At 38.0% G+C, this 24,266-nt stretch overlaps 1 protein-coding gene across 4 annotated transcripts in view; it reads right to left on the bottom strand.

The window, feature by feature from the left end:
- Positions 1–3,945: 3,945 nt before the first annotated feature.
- LOC105380288 overlaps positions 3,946–24,266 on the bottom strand; it is a 76,316-nt gene continuing 55,995 nt past the window's right edge. For 2 of the 4 annotated variants that reach the window (XM_048624771.1, XM_048624774.1), the window contains exons 5-16: positions 18,711–18,898; positions 16,110–16,294; positions 14,248–14,386; positions 13,589–13,603; positions 13,126–13,278; positions 11,896–12,089; positions 11,491–11,630; positions 10,872–11,009; positions 10,266–10,523; positions 10,004–10,158; positions 9,538–9,693; positions 3,946–4,723 (exon numbers count right to left, since the gene is read on the bottom strand). In XM_048624771.1, the coding sequence (XP_048480728.1) occupies positions 4,613–4,723; positions 9,538–9,693; positions 10,004–10,158; positions 10,266–10,523; positions 10,872–11,009; positions 11,491–11,630; positions 11,896–12,089; positions 13,126–13,278; positions 13,589–13,603; positions 14,248–14,386; positions 16,110–16,294; positions 18,711–18,898 (1,832 nt within the window). In that variant the 3' untranslated portion in view covers positions 3,946–4,612. The remainder of the gene's footprint in view (positions 4,724–9,537; positions 9,694–10,003; positions 10,159–10,265; positions 10,524–10,871; positions 11,010–11,490; positions 11,631–11,895; positions 12,090–13,125; positions 13,279–13,588; positions 13,604–14,247; positions 14,387–16,109; positions 16,295–18,710; positions 18,899–24,266) is intronic. The other 2 variants (XM_048624773.1, XM_048624772.1) reach the window with 2 other exon arrangements.

The following is a 24,266-nucleotide window of genomic DNA, read 5'->3' as shown; positions in this document are numbered from 1 at the left end:
TATTGATGATACTTTATTAATGTTTATTCGTTTTAGGCCTTAATTTCATGCTTAAGCAGATTTGCTCTTATGAGAAGTTGGCCATATTGAATAGCGTTCAAATTTCAAAACACATAAAAATGAAACACAGTATTTTTTTACTCGTAGTGTATCTTTTAATTCTATCTTTTAACACATTATTTTCATACTTCTGCCTAATATTTTATTCTATGACTGACAAATTAATGTTAACCACACGTCTCAAAACGTATTAGATAAATTAAAAAATAACAGAAGCTAAGGCGTCGATACAATTTGTTTTATCTTAAACTTAATGAATAATGATTGTTTGAAATAATATTATACGGCAAGACTAGCAAAAACGTGCTAAAACATGAATATGAGCACCACATATTACTATAGGTATTAATTTTTTTTTCGCCATATACAGGATGTTACAAAAGTAGAAGGTATAGTAAACCAAAAATGGGTGACTTAGTTCGAGAAATATGACCCCTTTAAGGCACCCTCTTACGGCTTACTATGCCATTTTGCAATACTCTGTATAGCATTTTGGTGTGATTTTGTGACTTTCAAGGTTGAGAGTAAAGTGCAGCGGGTTGATCCTGAAAGAAATTTCAATTCAATTCAACACGAGTTCACGGAGGACATCAATCAAGAAGATGTCAAAATATAACTGTTTCATATGTTTTTTTTAAATCTAACATTGGTATTGAATGACTACCATTGTGAACTCGACGATATATTTCAGCCTCCCATCTGACTGTTACAGAACAACGCAGAATCTTCAACTGTCATCTTGAATGCCACAGAATCACGCAACTGACATACCTACTTAGGTTTACGAAAGATGACCAAAAATAGTGGCATAAAACGTCAAATTGTAGCATGACAGCATGACTGTGATCGTAAGAAAATTGAAAATTACAGCAGTAAAGTGGTCAACTTACGTAAACCGAACTCAAGTAACAAAATAATATCCTACATTGCACGGTGTGAGATTATAAATAACATTTCTAAAAATGTGCTTCCCTACGTTGCACCTCTAATAATATGTTTTACAATACTGTACTAGATCTTCCATAGCTAGATATAATTATTTATTCTTATCTAAACTATAGGTAGCTACAATTAACTTTAATATAATTTATCTAACTCAAAATCCATCACAATTCTTTTAGAATATCAGTTATTTTATTCGTTCGGGTCATTTAGTTAAGGAATACATTATAATATATATTTATCTATAAGTACTAAGATACATATACCGAGTATTTAGATAAATCGCCTGGTACTTTAGATTATTAAAATAGACGTCTACGTATATTGATTTGTCGATAAAATCTTTCAAGTTTATAACAGTTTATTTTAAAATACATAATTTTGTTTGAAATATAGATGATATTTATATACAAGTTTAGTATTTAGATATATCTAAGTATATAAGTAGTAGTAATAGATTATAACTTTCATGTATGTAACTTTAAAATTTTATTACAGAAAATATGCTCTAATGTACTTTATCGTAAGTATTTAACGTTGACTAGATAATTGAATAATATAATTATAACAATATATAATTAAGTATATAAAAAGGTAAGTTGAAGAAAGATTGGTACGTTAGGGCAAGAAGAAGGATTGAATTTAACTAATTAGGTTTAGGTATAGTAGGATTCAGGTTATTAAAACGGTTACATTATGTCTTTTATACATTATTTACAGTCATAAAATTTGTGGAATGATATTTTAAAATTAGGTAAGTACGTACTCAAAAATATGTATTTTTTATTTGGTGTCTGTGCTTTAGGTGTGCTTATTCTAGCTAAAGATCTTAAAATGTGTATGTGTATTACTTATGTGTGTGTTTCGATGATACTTATACGGTTGATTATGAAATGTCAGTTTGGTTGATTATTCGTTGCGTTGGTTGGTCAGGCCTTTAGGACATGCTATTACATTAATCGACTACCTACCTGTTACATACTGTATCATTATTATCTACCTAAATATTCGAATTATTGTTAATCGTTTCCTAATGAATGCTTGAGATTCCTAAAGAGATCAATTCCAAAAAATAATTATACACTGACAAGCAATGTAAAAGGTACTTACATACATAGATTTATATCTACAGTTGTACCTAACTAGTCATTATTCTGTGATCCTACTAAGCCTATGCTTGATTGATGATGAGGAGAAAAATATGAAAGTAATGAGGCGTTTGTTAAAAAAAAAAAAAGTTCCTTTTTGGAGAAATAGATGGCGTTGTCTGGGGTTGTACCAACTTTCAAACCCTCAGAACACACTCAGATCACAATATGTTATTCTGTGAGGCTAACGAAATGTGAAAGTGACGTAGGTAGGTAGTAGTAGTATTATTTTCTCTATGATGTCGATGTCACTGTTGCTTCAGCGTTCAGTGCGATTGTGCGTACAGCCGTTCTTTTCAAGTTTTCTCAGTTTCCTTGTGTTTCTCCTGTATTAATTGAGTTGTAGTTGAGCTATCTGCTCCTCCTCCCTTGATACTGTAGAGTTAGTGCACTTGAGATAGTGACTCTTTTGAGATAGTTTGAGTTTGAGTTCTTCAGTTTATAACAGTTTATTTTAAAATACATAATTTTGTTTGAAATATAGATGATATTTATATACAAGTTTAGTATTTAGATATATCTAAGTATATAAGTAGTAGTAATAGATTATAACTTTCATGTATGTAACTTTAAAATTTTATTACAGAAAATATGCTCTAATGTACTTTATCGTAAGTATTTAACGTTGACTAGATAATTGAATAATATAATTATAACAATATATAATTAAGTATATAAAAAGGTAAGTTGAAGAAAGATTGGTACGTTAGGGCAAGAAGAAGGATTGAATTTAACTAATTAGGTTTAGGTATAGTAGGATTCAGGTTATTAAAACGGTTACATTATGTCTTTTATACATTATTTACAGTCATAAAATTTGTGGAATGATATTTTAAAATTAGGTAAGTACGTACTCAAAAATATGTATTTTTTATTTGGTGTCTGTGCTTTAGGTGTGCTTATTCTAGCTAAAGATCTTAAAATGTGTATGTGTATTACTTATGTGTGTGTTTCGATGATACTTATACGGTTGATTATGAAATGTCAGTTTGGTTGATTATTCGTTGCGTTGGTTGGTCAGGCCTTTAGGACATGCTATTACATTAATCGACTACCTACCTGTTACATACTGTATCATTATTATCTACCTAAATATTCGAATTATTGTTAATCGTTTCCTAATGAATGCTTGAGATTCCTAAAGAGATCAATTCCAAAAAATAATTATACACTGACAAGCAATGTAAAAGGTACTTACATACATAGATTTATATCTACAGTTGTACCTAACTAGTCATTATTCTGTGATCCTACTAAGCCTATGCTTGATTGATGATGAGGAGAAAAATATGAAAGTAATGAGGCGTTTGTTAAAAAAAAAAAAAGTTCCTTTTTGGAGAAATAGATGGCGTTGTCTGGGGTTGTACCAACTTTCAAACCCTCAGAACACACTCAGATCACAATATGTTATTCTGTGAGGCTAACGAAATGTGAAAGTGACGTAGGTAGGTAGTAGTAGTATTATTTTCTCTATGATGTCGATGTCACTGTTGCTTCAGCGTTCAGTGCGATTGTGCGTACAGCCGTTCTTTTCAAGTTTTCTCAGTTTCCTTGTGTTTCTCCTGTATTAATTGAGTTGTAGTTGAGCTATCTGCTCCTCCTCCCTTGATACTGTAGAGTTAGTGCACTTGAGATAGTGACTCTTTTGAGATAGTTTGAGTTTGAGTTCTTATTCTGAGTTTAGTACTCTTTGCTCTCTATGTAATTTTTGACAGTTGATACACTGCGTTTTCACGCCATCTATCCTCTTACCCAAAAGCTCAACTGACAGCTGTCAAGGAAAACGGCTCATTTAACGTCAGTATTTTGGACGATATATTTTGAGTGTGTGTATGTGTTTACATGTATTTTATATTGCTTGTCACTGTATTACTCCGACATGTTAGAAGAGTTTTGTAAAAATATCAGTAGGTATGTAGGTACGAAGTATTGCAGAAATAAATCTTTTAAAATAATTTTATTAGTCGCTGATTACAATTAGGAACTTTCCACAATCATTAAATTTTATGGTCTCTTTATAGAATTACATAACGAGAGATAAGTAGTATTTTTTCATTATGTATACTTAAGAAAACTCATAATGCTATTAACTTTTACATTAAGTATAAATATTATTATGTTCTCATGCAAACGATTTTTAAATATATCATGCACTCAGTATAGATATATGCTCAACATGCAAATAGCCTCAAGTAGAGATATTATATGCAGATACCACGATTTACACATTCCCCTTTTACTCCCAGTTTTAAATATGTTTTTGATACTATACATTTGCTGGCAAAAAATAAACTATCCTGTATTGTTGATGATGGAATAAACTTTAGTAAGTATTTTGTGCTTATCGCCATCTTTGACCGAAGCCACGATAATTTGCTGCACAGGTACATGAAATTAAATATTTAAAAAATACTTCTTGTTACAGTAGCTTTAGAGCTTATTCACAAGGCATATGGTTCATTTTACTGTGAGTTAGGCGGTCGTAGCACGGTGATGCAGATAGAACCTCGCAGAATGCGGAGCAGGTCGATGACCTCGGGCGTCTTCATGGATGTGACGTTCTCATCATTAACCTGAAACAAGACACCAAGTGAAACTTTCCACGATCGAGTGTGCCTTTCAGGTTCTGACCAATTACATTATTGGGAAAAAAAATGGAGACTGAACTGGGGAATCAGGCACATTCGCCTAAGGCGCCATCTGTAATTATCTTTTAGTTTTTCTCCGCATTAAGGGGATCCCTAAAGCTAAAATGCTAAAGTCGGCTTGATATACTTGATTAGATTGGAAAAACGGTGGCTTCTATCACATTGATAAAAATATATTTTGTAGCAGAGGGTATACTGAACATGTTAGTTGCTTATAAATTGGTGCGGGATTATAATAAGTATGTTAAAAAAAATTGCAAACACACCATGTCTTTTGCCATTTTTTGACTTATTATGAAAAAACCCTCGAAATCAGAGGGCCCATTTTCATGGAATCTTATATGTATGTGTAGGTAATTAAATTCTTAACAAAGTTACCTTAAAGAGTTGGATTTAATGGACCAGAAGTCAACTTTTTTTGCAAAAAACTAATAAATTCCGGTTTAAAAATGATGACACCGTGACAGATTTCAGATTTCTTCAGTCGTCGCCCTGGTGGCGGCCTGTTAGGAGCGATACCCACGCCATTTTATTTTTTATCAAATATTTCACAAAAACTGATTAAATCAACAAATTATGACTACAAGTATTATAATACATATGCATTTGCTATGGAAAGTTAATTTTCTAATCATTTTAGATGCAGAAAAGCCGAAAATTCTTAGAAAACATTTCGCCTTTTCGATTTGTTTACATTTTTTACTATAGAGTTACAGATGCATAGATAAAGGTAAACATTGCACATAATGACACTTATTAGATTCTCCGAATAAGAACTATACGGTCAATGCAGTATGCCAAAGCGCGAGCCTGTTTATATTCTGAGGGGTAATTTATTTTATTTTAACGGTTGTGTATGGTAGGTAAGCTACACAATATACAGGGTGTTGAAAAGTAAGTTCATAATTTGTTTTATTTGAAACCAAAAACCGTAGTTAATTAAAAATATATATATTTTAAGATGTGGTAGTCTGTACACTACAGGTTGTTAAAAATAAGTAAGTATTTTTAAAAATTGAAGATCTAAAATTTACATAATTTTTTAAATCTATTTAACAAGCTTTGCAAAAAAGCGGTTAAGTGCGACTGTATCTCGCCATGAAAAAAATGAAATGTTTACTGTAGCTATGAATTTTATGCGTTACAAGTGGAATAAAATACCGCATAATATTATGTACAACTATGTAAGAGCCTAGTTTTTAAAAAAAAACTCATAAGAAAATATTAAATACACAGGTTTTTTAACCCCTGAAGGAAATAGAGGGGTGTTATAAGTTTAAAGTAAGGGCTGAATTTTTTTTTTAAATTAGGGTGATAGGTAATGTATATTTTTAATGATTTTTTCAAATAGATAAATGTTATACCATTTTTAAATTGCCATAAAATTACCTATAGTTATAGTTATAGAAAAGGGCAGGGCTACCAGTGCCCATTCGCCACTGCAACCTAAAAGATCTATAAATTATGACTCCCCATGCCGAGTCTCACTCTACAGGCCCAGGTCTTTTATAAACCTGATATTACCTATACAGGATGTTGCAAAAAGGGTATACTGTGCCGAAAGGGTTTGACTCAGGGGTTATTCTGAACAACTTTTGTTCTCCAAGTTTTGGAAATTCTCGAAAAATAAATTCGGTCTCTATAGTAAAAAGTCACGTGATCGAATAAGTTTCTATGTAAAAGGTTTTGTTACGTGAATTTTCAAAATTGTAGAAGAAAAGTGGATCAGAATGGCACCTAAATCCACTTTTGGCTAAGCTTTATACCCTTTTTTCAATACCTTGTATAAAATATCGTCAGCGTCACCTTAGATCGTAATCATCGTAACTCCTCGTGACCAAATTTTAGAGGAGACAAAAATACTGTTTTATTTGTAGTTCTAGTTGGCATACTACCCACCTAAAGTTTTTTTTAACTAGCCTAAAAATGATTTGTTTAGACAGTCTATCTTCCTGTTCAACCGCAGCCTGAGTGCCAGTGACTCAATGACTGAAAGGAGGCCATTAGTGCTCCTAAATAAATAAAGCAGGCCTGTAGATTATCTTTCAGTGTACCGACACATCTGATTGCTGTAAGAGCCTGATAAGCTCTTCGAACGAGTCATACCTCTGTGGTGGTACGGTTTCGACCTTTCGGACAGTCAGTTTGGCATCCAAAATGCGGATTCGAATAGTGGGTACAATACTTTGCGTTCGTTCACTGTCGGAGCAGGATAAGAACCACGGGCGAGTTGTTGCGCTGGCTGTTTGCTTAAAAATAGTAACCGCGTTCAACTCTATCCCCTAGAGGGCGAACCTTCCATCTATACCATCACTTGTCTTCTTATCTGCAGAAAATTGACAGAGGTCATACGTGTCTAACAAGTACATTAAGGATGCGAAAAGAGAGGGTTTGTTTTCACTGAAGAAGTTCAGTTGCGGAGTTCCACAGCGGTAGGTCTTGGACCCCTCTGCTGTGGAACTTGGCATACAACGCGGTCCTGCAAATCAAGCTCGCAAACGGCGTTAGCACAGTGCATTTTTCTAATGTCACACAGGTCGTGAGGTAGGCTGAGAGCCTCCTTCGGGGATGACATCCCAATGATTCATTACGAAAAAATTGCTGCAGCTGTGCTCGCCATGCAGTGCATGGGCTACTTCCGAATCTGGGGGGCTGTTGCAAAGGAGTCCGTTGCCTCTATACGGTACGGGTTCCGTGCGATCTATGATCCTTCCGGGAGCACCTGTCTTGTCAAGTCGAAGAGAATGGCTCGTATTCGACGCAACCTGCAGTACTGGTGGGATTGGTTGGAGGACAGGACAGCAGGAAGCAGCAGCAGCCGTCATGCTGTGATTCGACGCATAGATGCAAAAAAAAGTTGAAAGTAACTTCATGTTAATAAAATATTAGATCTTAATTTAACAACATAACATTGCAAAAGAAAAATTAACATTGTTGAGTATGTTATTGTAATTTACTAAAGTAGTAATAAAAACAAAGGCTTATTGCATAGTTTTCGTTCACGTTCGCCTACATCGCACGTTGTATATGAGAATAAAGGGTATAATTACTAAGTTTTCTTGTTTAAAAATCACGGTTTGGGGTTTAGAGGAAAACAAATGGTAAAATGCGGAATACAGTTTTTTTTTTTCGAATAAAGAGGAAAACATGTGAATTCAAAATACGTTTCTATTGACACCAAAGAGTACTTTTCGCCGAGAAAAGTGGAGTTACAATGTTTGCGATCTAAAGTGATGATAGAACTAGAACTTATTTTTTCAGTTCACCTGCTGTTGAGTGAAATCGTAATTAGGTAAATGACTCCTTGACATGAAAATAACTTTTTTTTATAATCGTTATAACAAAACCGTTTTTTTTAATACAGCAATATTTGTAGGTGTACTTACAGTGAGCAAAAGAGCGCAGCAAGGTGTAAATTTTTTGGTTTTTAAGAAACAAAAATATTATTTCTATCATATCCCAAATACACATAAGTACTTAAAAAAAAATACACACTCTCGCCTTGTACTAATGTACCCCCTTGCGGGGGTACTTACATGTTATTATTTTTCTGGTGACCTCCCCATATCCCTTTGCCAGCTACGTAACCTTTTGTGACACCCTGTATATGCAGAGTTCTGCAAACTACTGTTCTGCTTTTGAAACACCAAAAAAAACAGGTCGTCTAACTAAAAGGTCACGTGACCAAAAAAAATTATATGAAGAAGCGTTTTTTTCATGAATATAAAAAAATACGTAGGATAAAAGTTTTTCAGAGTTACGCCTGAGTAACGCCCTTTCGGCTAACTATACTTTTTTTATTACACGGGGGCAGAGTTTAATACAACACCCTGAACTATTAAACTCTGATAATATTTTCGCGATTTTTTTACATTCTGATTTCATTTCCTGGCTTAGAAATAACATCAATAACATGCTGCACACGTAGGTTTCGGCATAGTATTAAACCCTTTTTGCAACAACCTGTATAAATATCGGCACGGGTACGACTTTATATATAATTAATTATTAAATATTAAAAATACTTTCAAATAAAAATAAATATTTTCGTATCACAAAACAATATTACTTACTTAGTATATTTTTAACAAAGTGGCATGTCTTCACTTTTATGTTTTCGAGTACTATGTTAAAATTTCATGTCATTGTCCGTAGAACGCCCCGCATACCTCAACCCCCCCTCACTAGATTTGACAGATTCTGATTTTCTTCCAGCTTTAGTGACAGCCTTAACCGAGATAGGGAACCGTAGTAGTTCACATACACACAGATTGGGAGATTTTATACAAAAGACTTAAGAGTATAAGCGGCCTCTGTACCTGGCCTCCGTGGACTACGAAAAAGCTCTCACCGAAATAGCTCACCGAGTTAGTTAGCTGAAGTGGCAGTGGGCTGGTCATATCTGTTGAGGAACCGTTAACCGATGGGGTAACGTATTCTGGAGTGGCAACTAGGCAAATTTAGTGTAGGACGCCCTCCGGCTAGATGGGGTGACGACTTGCGAAAGGTAAGGATTGGATATGGAAACCTATAGATTTCATCCAGTGGCATGCTTTGGGAGAGGCCTACGTCCAGCAGTGGACTGCTATAGGCTCATGATGAGCTTGTAAACGGCACTGTAACTGTAACTTTTATATGTCAGTAGTGGTGTGGGCAAATGTAGCATCGTCACCAGGAGATATATCTCTGCGCCGACTGTACTATAGGAGTATAATGTGAGTAGTGGTGTAGGTAGGTACCTGTAGTATGACGTCACCGGGGCGCAGACGGCCGTCGCGCGCGGCCACGCTGTCGTCGTAGACTGCGGAGATGTAGCTCTGTGCTGACTGCGGGTGGCTCTGCACGCTGAAGCCGAGCCGACTGTTCCAGCCGCGGTTCAGCTCTACTGTCACCACCTAGAAGTTGAAAATTGCATTTGATGAGAGATAAATTAATGCTGAACTTGATAAAGCTGCATGTTACCTAACAACTATAGACACTGACCAATGAATAGGACACAAAAGAAGAACCCATAACTTTTGGGGCGGGTTTTGGGTAGACGAGTTTTCGCCGTGATGATAAAGACGCAAACGTGGTGTGAGTGCCCTTTATTCCGACGGTGACATTGGATGTCCAGATTATTGTGGCGCTTCTTGAGAAAGAATTATGTCCAGCAGACCCAGTATAGATACTACAGTTTGCTGATGAATGTAATCTGACTCATACCGTGGGTTCAGTGTTGGTGTTGAACTCTGGAGGCGGGTCAGGCTTGATGTTTTCTTTCTGAACGGCATCAGCGTCATTGGCAGGAGGCTTTACTATGGACTTGCGCTCATTATCCGGAGACAACGTCACTCCTTTCCACTTCTTCAAGCCTTTACCTGAAAATTTCGATATAATAATAAAATTAATTGATTTAAAAAATACAGAATCCTCATTCAAAGTGATTGAATTAATTCATGGAATGATTGCATAAAATTAAACAAACCATCATCCTTATGTCCATCAGTATTGCTGCCTCCATCGCCTGAAGTTGTATGTAGAACAGCTGATTGGTAAGCGGGGTTGCTGTGCTTGAACCTCGCTTCATCGCTTATCAGCTCCACTGGCATAGACACTGGCTCGTTAGAGTCCAAGTGGAATGTGGGCTCCGGATACCTCTGTTGAGATATGTCTTCCTGGTACAAATTCGGAGCATCCAATGTTTCATTATCCAAATTGTTTAACTCATATCCGTGAGGAGGCACTGAAATATTAAAATCGTTTTAGTTTCACAGCCAAACATATGCGATAAACATTGAACATAAAACACAAACAAATTACGATACAAAAAGTTTAAAAGGGTGTTGGGTGTAGTGTATAGGTATGTAAATGGGGTAGCACTTTGATTACTTTTTGGATGCCTAGTGTTGAACTATTTAGCGGCACTAACTAGACAGCATAAGGTGTTCGCTGCGTAATGGTAAGAATGTTTGGAACACATAGTTGCTTCTATGGTTAGACGGCGAGTCAGCTTGCCGTCTGGATAGGTGCAGTGAGAAAGAGAGGGGTGAAGAATGGCGCAGGACAGCAGAGTGAGCCGACAGCGTCTCACCTGTCAGGCTTAGTTTTTGTTTTCTACTAGAGCTGGACACGGGACTGGAAGTCACCGAGAAGGCCCTCGGTCGGCGCCCGTCTTCAACATCCGAGCGGCCGCGGCCTTGCGATACTACCGACTTGCCACTTGAGCAATCTGAAGAACACCTACATTGCTTAGTGCGATGCGTGTATCAAACATGCTTCACAAACTCTTAGCCAAACGCGTTTATGTGGAAGCGAATTAGTATTGCTTAAATTGTTTGATAACTTTAATCTACGGAGCCTTTGGTTCATTAGAATAATGGGTTTATACAAGTTAGCCGCTCATCCAAATACAGGAATAATTTCATTACGCCGGCATGCACTCCGACTGATTTGCATAAATAATGAGGCTTCATATGGACATAGGACATTTGTGTTATGTGTGGGCTGTGAGATTAGTATAATTAGCATTTACATTAGAGAGCGAACGCAGAGTTTAGTGTACACTTTATTATATTAGTGGATTTAGTGGTAATCCTGGATTAAATTGCAGTATATTTGCAAAGTTCTTTAGAAAAACCATACTGGCAGGTGTCGAATCTACCAGGAGTTCACAAATCGGAGAAAGTATTCCAAATAAAGAAGCACGTTACCAATAGGCTGTTCGTAGTGGTTTTCCTTGGTGAGCTTGCGGAACTTGCGTGGTGAGAGGCAGGGGGACCGGGAGCCGTCTACCGCATCCGGAGTCAGCCTCCGGGCTGCCAGGTCACATAGCATGGACACTGCTTCTGGTCTGGAATATACGAAAGTAAAGGGTTGAGTGGTAGACTTTACAGAGGGATTTCTACCTCAGCTTTATGAATATAATTGAGAAGTTAAGCGTTGTGTTGGGTAAATTACCATTGGTACGTTCTGAAGGATTGCTCAATAGTATGGTATTATGGTAAGGATTTCAGTGGCCTTACGGCGATACGGTAACCCTTAAAAAATAGCAGGGCTGCAGCAATCTACAGCAAGTGCTATATCCTGAAGAAACAAAGGAAATAAGCCGCTCTTACCGTAGTGGAGGCTTCGGTTTAGTGAGACTGCTAGGGGCATCAGAATCTGTAGGTCCTTCTTCCCTAGGCGACAGTGGCGAGAGTGGCGTGGCGGCGTGGTCCCGGTACAGTCGCAGCCGCACCTCGGCGCCGCACGCCCGCAGGAACGACACGGCGTCAGCGTGCGACATGTTCGACATCGGAGTGTCGTTCACCTGCGGAATTGGGGATGGAATTTTTAGGGCTTTTGCTGCATTAAGCGACTGTACATGCAGTTCGGTCTAAACGAATTGATAGTTCCTGATGTTGACTGTACTTTGTCAAACTAACCAACGACCAATCGTTGAGATTCTTAGTAAATAGGCGGTTTGTTAGTTTCACAAGGTATAAAAGTATTATTCGCTGCCAACCTCAGAATTAGTAAATTGATTGCACCAAACTATACGTCGCGGTGATTTTTACATTAAGTAGTTACTATTAGCTACCGCTCAAAGCAAAGCAGTGCTTGTCCTTAGGTCATATCTGATGAAGGTTGGAGTTGAAGAGTTTATCAGTAGGTAGAAGCACATTATTTGAAACCAATACTGTAGAGTTATACTTACACAGAAAGAGTTCTGAAAAATATTCTTTCGCACTACACCTATTTTTTTCATTCCAAAAATCACCCTATATTACAATGTTCACTGGCATATTGAAATGAATATCATGTGTTATTCTAATCACAATTAGATGTGGACTGGCTGAAATTGGATAGTAATTACAATTGTTATTATTATGGGACATAGGAATGTTTATAGTCATTGTTCACTGTTTATTGATTCCCATTGTTCTGGAGCATTTGATACGAATGGCGTATTAATAATTGCCATTAGCCACACCTATGCAATGTTCATTGTTCCATAGGCTCAGTTATTACTTACTCATATTTCATTTGCCAGTCAGAAATTTGAATTTCGATAATTCGGTCAGTTTTCTTGGGTGTCGGTGTCAAACGTAGAGCTGGTATTGAGTTAGTTACTCGAGGATAAAGTCAGTGCAATTAGCAGAAGTCGATGACTACCCCTAACCTTATTTGCACCATGCCTATTACAGTGATAAGATGCAGCAACACCGGTACCGGTTTATTTAAAACATTCACAAAAAAGTACGCTCACGTGCATCGAAAAAGTTCCATCTGCCATTGACGTGCCACATCTCACTGGAACTCTTTCATTGCTCGTGACTGTACTTATATTGTTACTAGATACTTACAGCAACAATCCGATCCCCCGGTTGTATCCTGCCATCGCTGAGCGCCGGCTCCCGCACCAGCGCGCGCACGTAGTGGCCCAGCGCGCTGTGGTCCTCCTTCCGCAGAGTGAACCCGAGCGAGCCGTTCACCTTCGTCATCACTATGTCGAACTCCTGCGAATTTATGTGCGCCTGGTACTTTAGTCGCTGGCTGATATGATCGGCGTGTTATAAAATACGGGTTTTATGAGTTGTTTATGCTGCTGATTGGTGTGATACGAGTAGGTTAAGTATCTAAACGTTTAGAAGCGAAGTAGAAGATATTACTACCTAAAAGTACAAAATTAGATTTTAATGTTACTTCTTGTTGTAGCAGGGGTTAAACAAAAACTAGAGCAAGAAGAAAGCAAACACAAGACCACTATTATGTGAGTCTTGTGGGAAATAAATTTGCAGTTAAAATAAAATAGATAAAATTTCATACCACAGATCCGTCGTTCTGTTGTGTGGCGTGAACAAAGAAAATGATCCGTTAGAACAGCGCTCATTAAAAACTTCTATCAACATCGTGTTCCCCGTTTTGAAGAGGAAACGTTGTTATAATACATGCTGCTCAATATGAAGCCTTAATGAAGATGTTTGTTGTACGATATGCATATGATATGGTTATAAATTAATGAACGAGGTGCTTTAATGTTCTAACATGATGTGAAGTAGTCAAACTTTTAATGACAAGGTGATAATAAGTTGGGCTACGACTTTTGTTTTGCAAACCGTGATTCTAGAATCTGGTCGGTATGGACATATCTTCTTCTTTGGGTACCATCTCCTATCGGAGGTCGGCAATCATCTGGCTTATTCTTTCCTTCGAGACTGCTGCTCGGAACAAGGATGTGGTGTCGGTGTTGTACCAGTCTTTCAGATTTTGGACCCAAGATGTTCTTTTTCGACCGGACATATACTTCATAACAACTCCTATATTGATTTTAATACCAACGGTATGCTACTCTCAGGGTATAAGAAGTAGCTACACGAAGCTCAATAATATAGTAGGTACACTCACAAGTCGTTTCTAAACAGGATCCATAAAATATTGCCTCAATTTACTTTTAAAAAAGTACTAGTAAATCATAGAAGTCTTACCCCGTACTGCACAACGTAGACGGGCAGCGGACGGTCCAGGTCTGGCAGGTGGAGGTCCCGGCGGTCGTCGGGGCTGCCGTCCCGCCGCCCGCGACCCTCCGATGAGGAGGTCGTAGCACTGCTGGTGGTTGCTGATAGCCTGGTACAATAGCAGAGACGAATGGTTGTTAGATGGATGTTCGGTTTGAATATCGGGATGCATATATTTATGTCTGCTGATAAAATGAATCCATTTGGATTGTTGATGTCAACTTCGGCGCATTTTCAAAGCCGATTTAAATTGAAATTTCTAAGGTTGTGAGTTGTGATTTGAGTAGGTAGACTCTGTTTAAATAAAAAAAAACTAAAGTTCCCACATCCAAACTGTATATACGGATGTAACATGGTTGCAAGAAAAAATGAGTGCGAAATTGGATCTACTAATAATTTGCACTTCAGAGAACATGCTGCTAATGATCGTCGGCGTAGAAAGGACGAATAATGAGGCAGCGTTGCCTAGTTTACCTAGGAAGGCACCCCGAGGCATAAAAGACGACACTTTGTAAGATGAAGCTCTTTAAAAAGGTGGAGCTAAAAATGTTCGCAACGACGCTAGTAATTTCTTTACCTTCCTTAGTGGCAAGATACTATTTTCTTTATTACCGCCATGGACGTTTACAAGCATAAATAGCACCGTGTCGGCCATTAAACAAAGAATGTCACCGTATCTTTTTTATACGAGGCCGCAGTTTAAAATATTTGCTGTTCATTAAAGTTTATAGGGCTGGCCGGATAGTTTAGACGCCCCGCAATCTACACGAAGCAATCCTTTCTTTAATTGAAGGAGTTTCTCATTGAAATTCATGGAAGAAGTTAGTTCGACGTGGATCTGGAACTTGTAAATTATAATGGACATTGAGCTGGCCGATCCTAATCGATAATCCGACTTCGGCAGGCAAGAGGCAGGCCTGAGCCTCATGCTAAGCAGTTCTAAATCTTCGACAATCTTCGGGCATCGCCGCGTGCCTTCGTGACGGCTTAGCTCGCTAAATCCTTAATCTGTGCATTGACGAACGGTGTCTACAAGTTTCGAATCTGCTTTCGCTCCTCAGAGTCGCTCTGAATTATTGTTGGCAGATTTTACAGTTCAATGCTGCTCACTGGGTTGCAAATTAGATAAGATGTGCATAGTTTGCACCTGTAAACAACAGATCTTCCACGTGAATAAGTAAAGGAAGCATCTTATCTGAGAAATAAATAAGATTAGGTTACGCGCGGTCTAACCGGATATTATTTTTAATTAAAAACCGTTTTTATCATATCCTCCAGATCAAATAATCTAAGCATGAGTAATTTAGGTGTACAAAGAAACTTGGGTGAGGCGTCGGTGAGCAGAGTCAACATTGACACAGTGGCCCCGGCCGGGCATCGAACCCGCGCTCGTTTGTTTGTGGGACGACAACTGCTGCGCTAACAATAACGAGGGTCATTTACCAATTTAATTTACACTTGTGGTCGGCCGAGCGTCGTGCAGCGTGTTTTAGGAGACACCAATTTGCATAAGTAATTGAAATCCCAGAATTTTCTTCTCTCTGTCATAGTAGTTACTTAGGTAAGGTTTGTAACATTGATTAAAAATATTTTAGACTACCTACTTTTGTATTTTTTAATTGCAAAGGCAAAATCTTCTAGACTTCTAGCATCCTTCGTAGTGCTACAAGAAATTAGGTACTAGCATTAGCGACTCATAGTAAAATTGTCGTATTGCTATTATAGCGCTGCAGATAAATTAATACAAGTTTTATAATTGCACTTTATAATTCCGTGGAAGTAATGGAGGTGCCATCTTTAAAAGGGTTCTGTTAACCTCCTGTAACCCTTACCTGGCATGCATAGGATGGCAGTTGAGCGGGTCAGGCGGCGGGCAGGGCGTGTGCGGCGGGTGCGGGGTGCGCGCGGGGGGCGTCGGGGGCTCGGGGGGCGTCACGCTCTCCAGCACGTCCAGCGGGGGCCGGCACACCCGAAGCTCGACCCTGGGGGCCGCCGTGCGGAGGACTTCCAGCGCTTCCTGCACAAACAAAGGAAAAACGATTATACTAAAATCTTCATCCATAGAACAACACAATTGTTAAGGTGGCCGGTAGACACTTCAATAGACTCGCACAGGACCGGAAGAGATGGTGTGATAGGGAGGAGGCTTATACTCAGCAGTGGGCAGATACGGGCTGAAAATGATGATGATGATGATAGAACAACACAGACTTGGGTGTACCCCATCAGTCAAATATGACAGAAATTGGGCCCATGATACCTAAGTAAATAGCCTATAAACTTTGCGGATTATCATAAGTCCATAACCCTTTGCGCGGGGTATGCTTATCGCTTACATAATCAGCAGAACTTCTTTGCGTTACGCCTGAACTTAGATTCGCTTAGCTCTGGCGTCCATTTTTTAACCTATTTTATTTTTTTCCTTACAGATACCGAATCAATAGCTAATAGAAATTCAACTAGCAAGCTGAGCTAGATTATTCTGGCGCACGCGGCACTGTTTCAGGGGAACAATGCATGTTGGACGGACAATTTTTCAAACGCCACGAGCAGAGCACCAAATGGATGCTCGGAACGATGTATTATCACTTCTACATTTTCTATTTAGCATTGCGTTGCGGGAATGTTTGAAATTACATTATTCTACATAATTGTACAATCCAAAACTTTGGTTTTGATATTTTATGTTCATTTTCGGAACCTCTCGGATAATTGAGTTAATGATTTGTTTCCGAAATTTAGAATGGAAATATGCGCGGGAAATTGACATCAATATCAATGCCAGTTTATGTTTTACAGTAGGTATTTCCTAACTAAGTATACTGTCAAAAGAGCATACGCAATGTGAGAACTTTATGTATGTAGTGTTATTTTATTTCTGTGGAGGAAGGAATTTTAAAAGCTCATTCATACATGGGCTACACAATAAAATAAATACTTAGCTCCAGCAGATACCATCACATCATAGTTACTTAAATGAGCTTTAGCTTTAGTTTAGTGAAGAATTTCCTAATGTTCCTACCTAGCAGTGGTAGGAAACCTTTTAATAAATCAACTTTTCTTTCACGTCAGCAATTTTTATGAAAGGTGAGGTTTAACGTCAATTTGCACGCCACCCGCTGAGCCGGCGGCATCAACCCAGGGTTATTTAATTTTGAAAGATTTATAGAAAAACATACCTTTATTTTTTTGCAGACCGCTAAAGTAGGTATTATCTACGTCATCAGATCCGTTGAAATTAAGCCGGCAATTATGGGCTTTAATGAAGTTCGGGTGTTGTTCACAGTTGGAAATCAGTTTCAATTTAGCACAAGGCAATTTCGCTGTGTAACTTCAGCCGAGATGTACATTTCACAGTTTATTACGTTCGGCCGGTGCCGCGACGCTCTCCCAAGTTTCATGAAACTTTTATGACCTCGCCTTTGAAGGAAAACGCTTTATTTTTTCACCGAAGAAACATTCTTAATATTCCAACGTAGCTCAGATTAGTGGAAATGTTATCATTAGACAACAAAGGCTCGGTGTATAATCCGGTAGTCTGCAGAAGGGCAAGCAAAGCGCGGAAATATGAAAAATTCATGCTACAAATGGAAAAATGCTTTTCCATTCGCGTTTTCGTTGTTGATTTTATTCTTGCGTGAGCTTTTTTGCTGCGAAATTCCGGCTGTTCCCATTCGACGGAATAATAGCATAAATGTTCAACACCATTTGGATTATTAACAAAAGTAATTCTCCGTAAAGCAGCGTAAGTAGATTGAGGTTACGGCTTTACATTTGCCGTATTATCGATTTGGGTTTTCCCTCACGAGACATTACTCATTCGGCCTGGTACTGATTCTGCCGGCGATTGCGATTCTAAAACCGTAGTAGAGAGACACCGAGTTTCAATTGGTCCCTAATTGTTAATACGGATCAACGGTTGATCTCTCGAGTGGTTTCGATCAAACAGTATCCACCAATAGGGACGCTTGTCCCGTCGGTCGTGCATGCTTTTGAAATTGGAACTGTCGGGGACCGTATTGTGTAACTGCTGTAGTATTGTTGCCGTGTGGGTCAAAGGACTATTACGAATACAAAGTTGCCGTTGTTATCTCATGGATTTTTTGGCGTGTAATCTGCGTAGGGATACTTAGTATAATACATATAGTTGTTTTTATTAGGTACTGTTTTTGGTTAAACAGGATATTTACCTAAAATTATATAATAATATGTAATCTTTAGGCGGTTTACACACTTCACCGCGCACCGCCGCGGAGGGCGGATTATCATTGCAAAAATCACAGTTTATATAAAAAAGCTTACTCTATCACACTGCCGCCGTCTCACCGCGCGGAATTTCAGTATGGTAAATCTACAATCCGCGGCGGTGCGCGGTGAAGTCTGTAAACCGCCTTGGGCCCGCACGTTTCCCCCCAAAAGCCCCACAAACTCACATAAGTGCTAAGTCCAGCGAGCGGCACTCCATTCGCGGCCAGCAGTAGGTCCCGGGGCGCCAGACGGCCGGTGCGCCACGCCGGCTGCGGCGGGTACAGCCGCCTGATGCGCACCAGCCCGCCGCCCCCGCAGACTGACATGCCTAGCCCGCGCCCGTCCTTCTCCACTACTACCGTGAACGTGTTCTCTGTAACAATGGATTTGAGGGTTAGGTGGAGGAGTGGAAGTTGTTAGGAGTAGAAACTGCTAATTTGGTTCATCAGCATCAGCCTGTAGTCATCCACTGCTGGGACATAGGCCTCTACAAGCAGCGCCACAACACGCTGTCCTCGGTCTTCCTCATACACTACCGGCCATCTATCTAAGATCGTTGGTCAAGCGGGTCGGAAAGCGTGTTTTGGTTATTTTCTATCAAAAGTTACTGAACTTCCTCTTGGTGTTGGTAGATGTAAACATTGATTGTGGTATAGATCTCCTCATGTAAAGGAATGATGGAGATTTGGGAAACGAGACATAAACTTAGATATTGTAATAGTTAAGGGTGAATATTGATTATTTCAAAGCCGTTGAAAGCATTATAGGGGTAAGGATACGAGTAGGTACTTCTATCTCCTATTTGTTCAGGACACTTGGGTATTCCAAAGTTGTGCATAAACCAGTCAGTAGGCCCAAAGACAAACACAAAGTAACATACATATAGTCTTATAGTAGACAGGTCATATTGCTGACTGTACTAGGGGCTCAGAAGCTCAGGTGCGCTTCACTGAAAGTAATAGGCGTGTTTACTTTACTCGGTTATTGTTTAACCTTTTTACCTGGATGCGCAACGGTAGCATGTTGTGTTTTTGACTGGTGTCTGGGGAGTTACCTATCTCTAGAGTTCGTACTAGGGCATGCAATACCGCAATACCGGTATTCGTAATACCGGTATTAGGGACAAAATTCACGCTTTTTTCAATACCGGTATTGAAAGTTAATACCGGTATTGAAGTAATACCGGAATCGAACTTTTTTAGGCTATAATAAAGCGATTAAGATATAGTATTCCTATGTACTGTGAAAGCGCACTTGTTTCCAACCGTTTGATGCAGTTTTCGGCCGTTTTATACTACTGTTGCGCATGCGTAAACGGACACTGGATGTAAAAATAATAATTTATTGTAAAATTTAAACTCTAATACTCAATTCTCGTAAAAATCTATTACAAAAAACTTAATTTCATTGCTTTTTCTCGTTTTATTTTGACCTATACGACCTTTAATCACAATATATGCCATTTATTACAAGGAAATCTAATACCGGTATTAATACCGGGATCCCGGTATTGAGTTGCAATACCGGAACTCAATACCGGTATTGAAAATAGTTCCGGTATTGCATGCCCTAGTTCGTACATATTAGGGCATGCAATACCGGAACTATTTTCAATACCGGTATTGAGTTCCGGTATTGCAACTCAATACCGGGATCCCGGTATTAATACCGGTATTAGATTTCCTTGTAATAAATGGCATATATTGTGATTAAAGGTCGTATAGGTCAAAATAAAACGAGAAAAAGCAATGAAATTAAGTTTTTTGTAATAGATTTTTACGAGAATTGAGTATTAGAGTTTAAATTTTACAATAAATTATTATTTTTACATCCAGTGTCCGTTTACGCATGCGCAACAGTAGTATAAAACGGCCGAAAACTGCATCAAACGGTTGGAAACAAGTGCGCTTTCACAGTACATAGGAATACTATATCTTAATCGCTTTATTATAGCCTAAAAAAGTTCGATTCCGGTATTACTTCAATACCGGTATTAACTTTCAATACCGGTATTGAAAAAAGCGTGAATTTTGTCCCTAATACCGGTATTACGAATACCGGTATTGCGGTATTGCATGCCCTAGTACATATGTGCACAAAATGGGTTATCCCGTATTATTATCACATTGTTGTGGTGTTAGTAGTCTGAAGTAACCTACATAAACATTGCTAAGTAAAGTCAGACTCAGGTACATAACAATCAATACTCCACTTACACTAATCTAGCGCGGAAGCCGGGAAAAGTTCGCGTGATATTATTTCGTGCGAAATTGTTGCAAAATGGCACATGTGTATTCAATTTCCAAGAAAAAGGTTAGGTTACGGGCCATTTACGGTCAATTAGAGGCCTTTCCCCATTCCGGCGGACATCGGCGCGGAGTGGACATGAATTATACATAAAGGAAGATGGCCGCGGGGCCACTCGAGAGCAGAATTTCTTTTTTGATATGCGCGGGAATAAACAATTAAAGCGGCAATTTGCATTTTACTCCGCTTTATTACGTCTTTATGGTTGTTTCTTAGGTAGGAATGGAATAATTGTGTTATGCTCTTCTGAGAGCGTAATCACATCCAGATAAAGGCAGCCACTGAGTGGCAAGGCGGAAGGAAGAAAGGAAAATTTGTTCTTTCATTGTTTGGGAAATCTAACCACATTAATTTACGAGATGCATTTTTTATGAAGCATTTCTTTTTCTTGTACCCAAAACTGTGGGAAATTATGAGGACCATTTATAACTCTTTTAGGCAATACTGAAGAGGCGCAGCAAAAACACAAGTTTCTTCAATATTGGTCTGTGTAGTTTGGACATTAGCAAAGTTTGGCGGTCACGCGTCGGCTCGGCCAGATATGACGATACGAGTGGACCAAATGTTGTGACCCTCTTCCTCCAAGTGCGCTGAGGAAACAACTCTCAAACTTCTTGCGGAAACTTTGGCCGACATTATAAATAAACATTTATTGCAATATTTCTGCGAAAATCTGAAGCGCAGTTGACGCGTTGGCACGTTTTGAAACAGAAACTAAAATGTTGTAGGAAAATGACGCTCACCTCACAAACTGCTGTTTTATATTCCTGTTTTATTCCGGAGTGTAAAACGCTTGGAGCTTGCAGATACGTTTCATATTCTATGCTGCCTGTGCTGCCCTGTCTATTTTGTAAGGATAAATAATTCACGACACACAACATCAAATCATTTTCAGTCATTTCAGTGCTATGTAATAAAATAACAGTAAACTTTTCCAGAGCAGTCGTTAAGTGTAGCGTTTCAAGAATAGATTTTTAATGGTTCAATCTAAAGTGTGGTGTTAATATTTCCTACCCTTGTAGGACCGGAAGCGGATACAGCGACAAGGGCGTTTTAATTTACGCACGCTTAAGTTTTCCATTTAAAACGGGATTTTGTATAAGCGCTAAAGGTATAAAATTAATTAAATTTATTCTTTGCGACTTTCGTTTACCGATTGATATAAAAAATGCATATCTTGGTCTATAAATAAAAAGGCATGTAAAATTGTAATCATTTTTCATTTTCGTCAATAGGATGAAATAAAGGAATTGAAAAATTGAATCTTACATTTTGAGGTCACAGATAAAAAAAATATCGTAAGATTGTTAATAGGATTTGTGTGTATCAAAATAAATTTAAGGTTTTATTATATCAGCTGTGGCCTAAGAAAACTCCATAAATAATGGTAGGGAGAATATTAACGCTGAACTCCAGTAGAGTAAAGGCACTTTTTAAAACGTAAGAAGAAATTACCATTGATAGTAGAAACTTGGTGTAGGAACTAGTCACGGTTCATAAATGTCTTACCTATTAAGATCAACGATCCATGTATTAAGTTTTGTGAAAAAGAACCATCTCTTCTCAAAAAAAAAGTAAGTAAGTAAATTAGTTATTGGGTGTTTTTTCATGTTGCAACTGTAGCCATCTATAATTTTATTTCTGTTACGTTCTGTCTATATTTGTAGCCTACAAACATACACTGTTATTCAGAAAAAAAGACCACTCTTTGACAATATTGTTCTTTGCTAAAACGTTCAATAACTTTTTATGAATAACAGGGATAGTTTTTTTAAAATATATAAGTATCCAGTCTTGGCAGAAACAATATGAAGCAAGGTTCCAAGTAAAATATAATTTCCAGCATAATGTCCATATACCTATTTCAATTTCCGTTCACATTCAGTCTACAACTTATTTTATCTTTAAGTTTATTCATATTTTTTGTTAACAATGGGAAAGGTTCTCGACGGTGTATTTTAGGAACGGGTATTTTTAAAGTAGGTAGAGTCTTAAGAGTAGGCACAGGCAGTGATGCGACTCGAGCTTTGATCTCACGCACTTTTGAGCACCCTTGAGCAGCTCTAAGCACCGTCGCCGGATCGCAGCATTATTCCCCCAAATTCCTATCCTCTCTGTTTCGTATTGAGAATAAATAAATGTCAAGTGCTTGTGACGTCACATGGAACGCTTTTGTGAAGAATTTCACGAGAGCGTTGGTAAAGGTAAATTAAATTAATGTTATCGGTGTTTAAAACCCCGATGTGTGATTTTATACGTGAGTGATATATTTCAAGAATAGCTTTATAAAAAGCTTTTGTTTTTTTGTAAAATCATTAAGAAATTATGGTATCGATCATAATAAGATAGGACGGTACAACCACAAAACAGTAAGTACATTTTTATTCTGAAAATGTTCTAACAGTTAGACAAACAATACTTACAGCAATTTTTATTTCTAAAGTAAATAAGCATGGTTTGTGAAGACTTTATTGTGAATAACGAAGTAAGTTGGTACTTGAAAGGAATATTGAATTGGTACTGTAGTTTTAAAAGTTTCGTTTCAGTTCGAAGACAAAAGAGCCCACTTCAAAGAAGACTTGTTCGCCGCTATTCCTCTTTGCTCTTTGATTCTTGAGGCAAGCTCCGTTCACGGCAAATAAATGTTATCTAAAATACATAAAACGCATATTTGGTATTGTTGCGGTATTATTCATTCTCCCTAAAAAGTATGTACTTACAACTTCTTCTATTCGTGCCGCGAGGACTTCCATTGACTGATGATAATGTTCATTAAGATATGAGTAGGTCAATGGAACTTTTTATTTATCACTTGTTACATACAGTGGCAAATCGAAAAATAAAATATATTTTTTTCAGACTCAGCAGTTACTTATTATGTTCATAATATTTTCTCAATTTTCCATCGATAAAGCTTTATGCTAATCACGCAATGAGGGTATAGGATCCAAGATAAGTATTTAGATATTAACTATTCTTAACACTAACGTTCATAGTTCACGACTCCTGCTTACGAACAGAAAGCCCCATTACACACAAGCTTGTGATCGCATTAGTTAAAGGTCAATAACCGGAGTGTGGGACTTACTTACGTTTTATTGATTGTAAGGAAACAAAGTGTGCTTAGTGTTTGTTACAATAATTAGGAATCTCACTGGCCTAGACCATTATTAAATCTGTACCTACCCGTTTGTAATTGATGCAATTAAACACAACAAACAAATGGCTGCACAACACAAACAAATACGTCGGACGATGGTTAAGCAAGATTAATTTCCACCAATTAATTTGTAAAGAGATATCAAACGAATTGCAATTAATAGTAATTGAGTAAAACTACTAGAACTGAAACGATTTGTCTGTGTTTAACTTTCGTTCTGGATTCAGCGGCATGTTTTGTTAGTCACGCGAATAAATACGAACATTTTGTTTGC

Source organism: Plutella xylostella, chromosome 12 (genome assembly GCF_932276165.1).
Source record: "Plutella xylostella chromosome 12, ilPluXylo3.1, whole genome shotgun sequence".
NCBI classification, from domain to species: domain Eukaryota; kingdom Metazoa; phylum Arthropoda; class Insecta; order Lepidoptera; family Plutellidae; genus Plutella; species Plutella xylostella.
The sequence above is the reverse complement of the archived record's forward strand: the minus strand, read 5'-3'. Positions and strand labels throughout refer to the sequence as shown.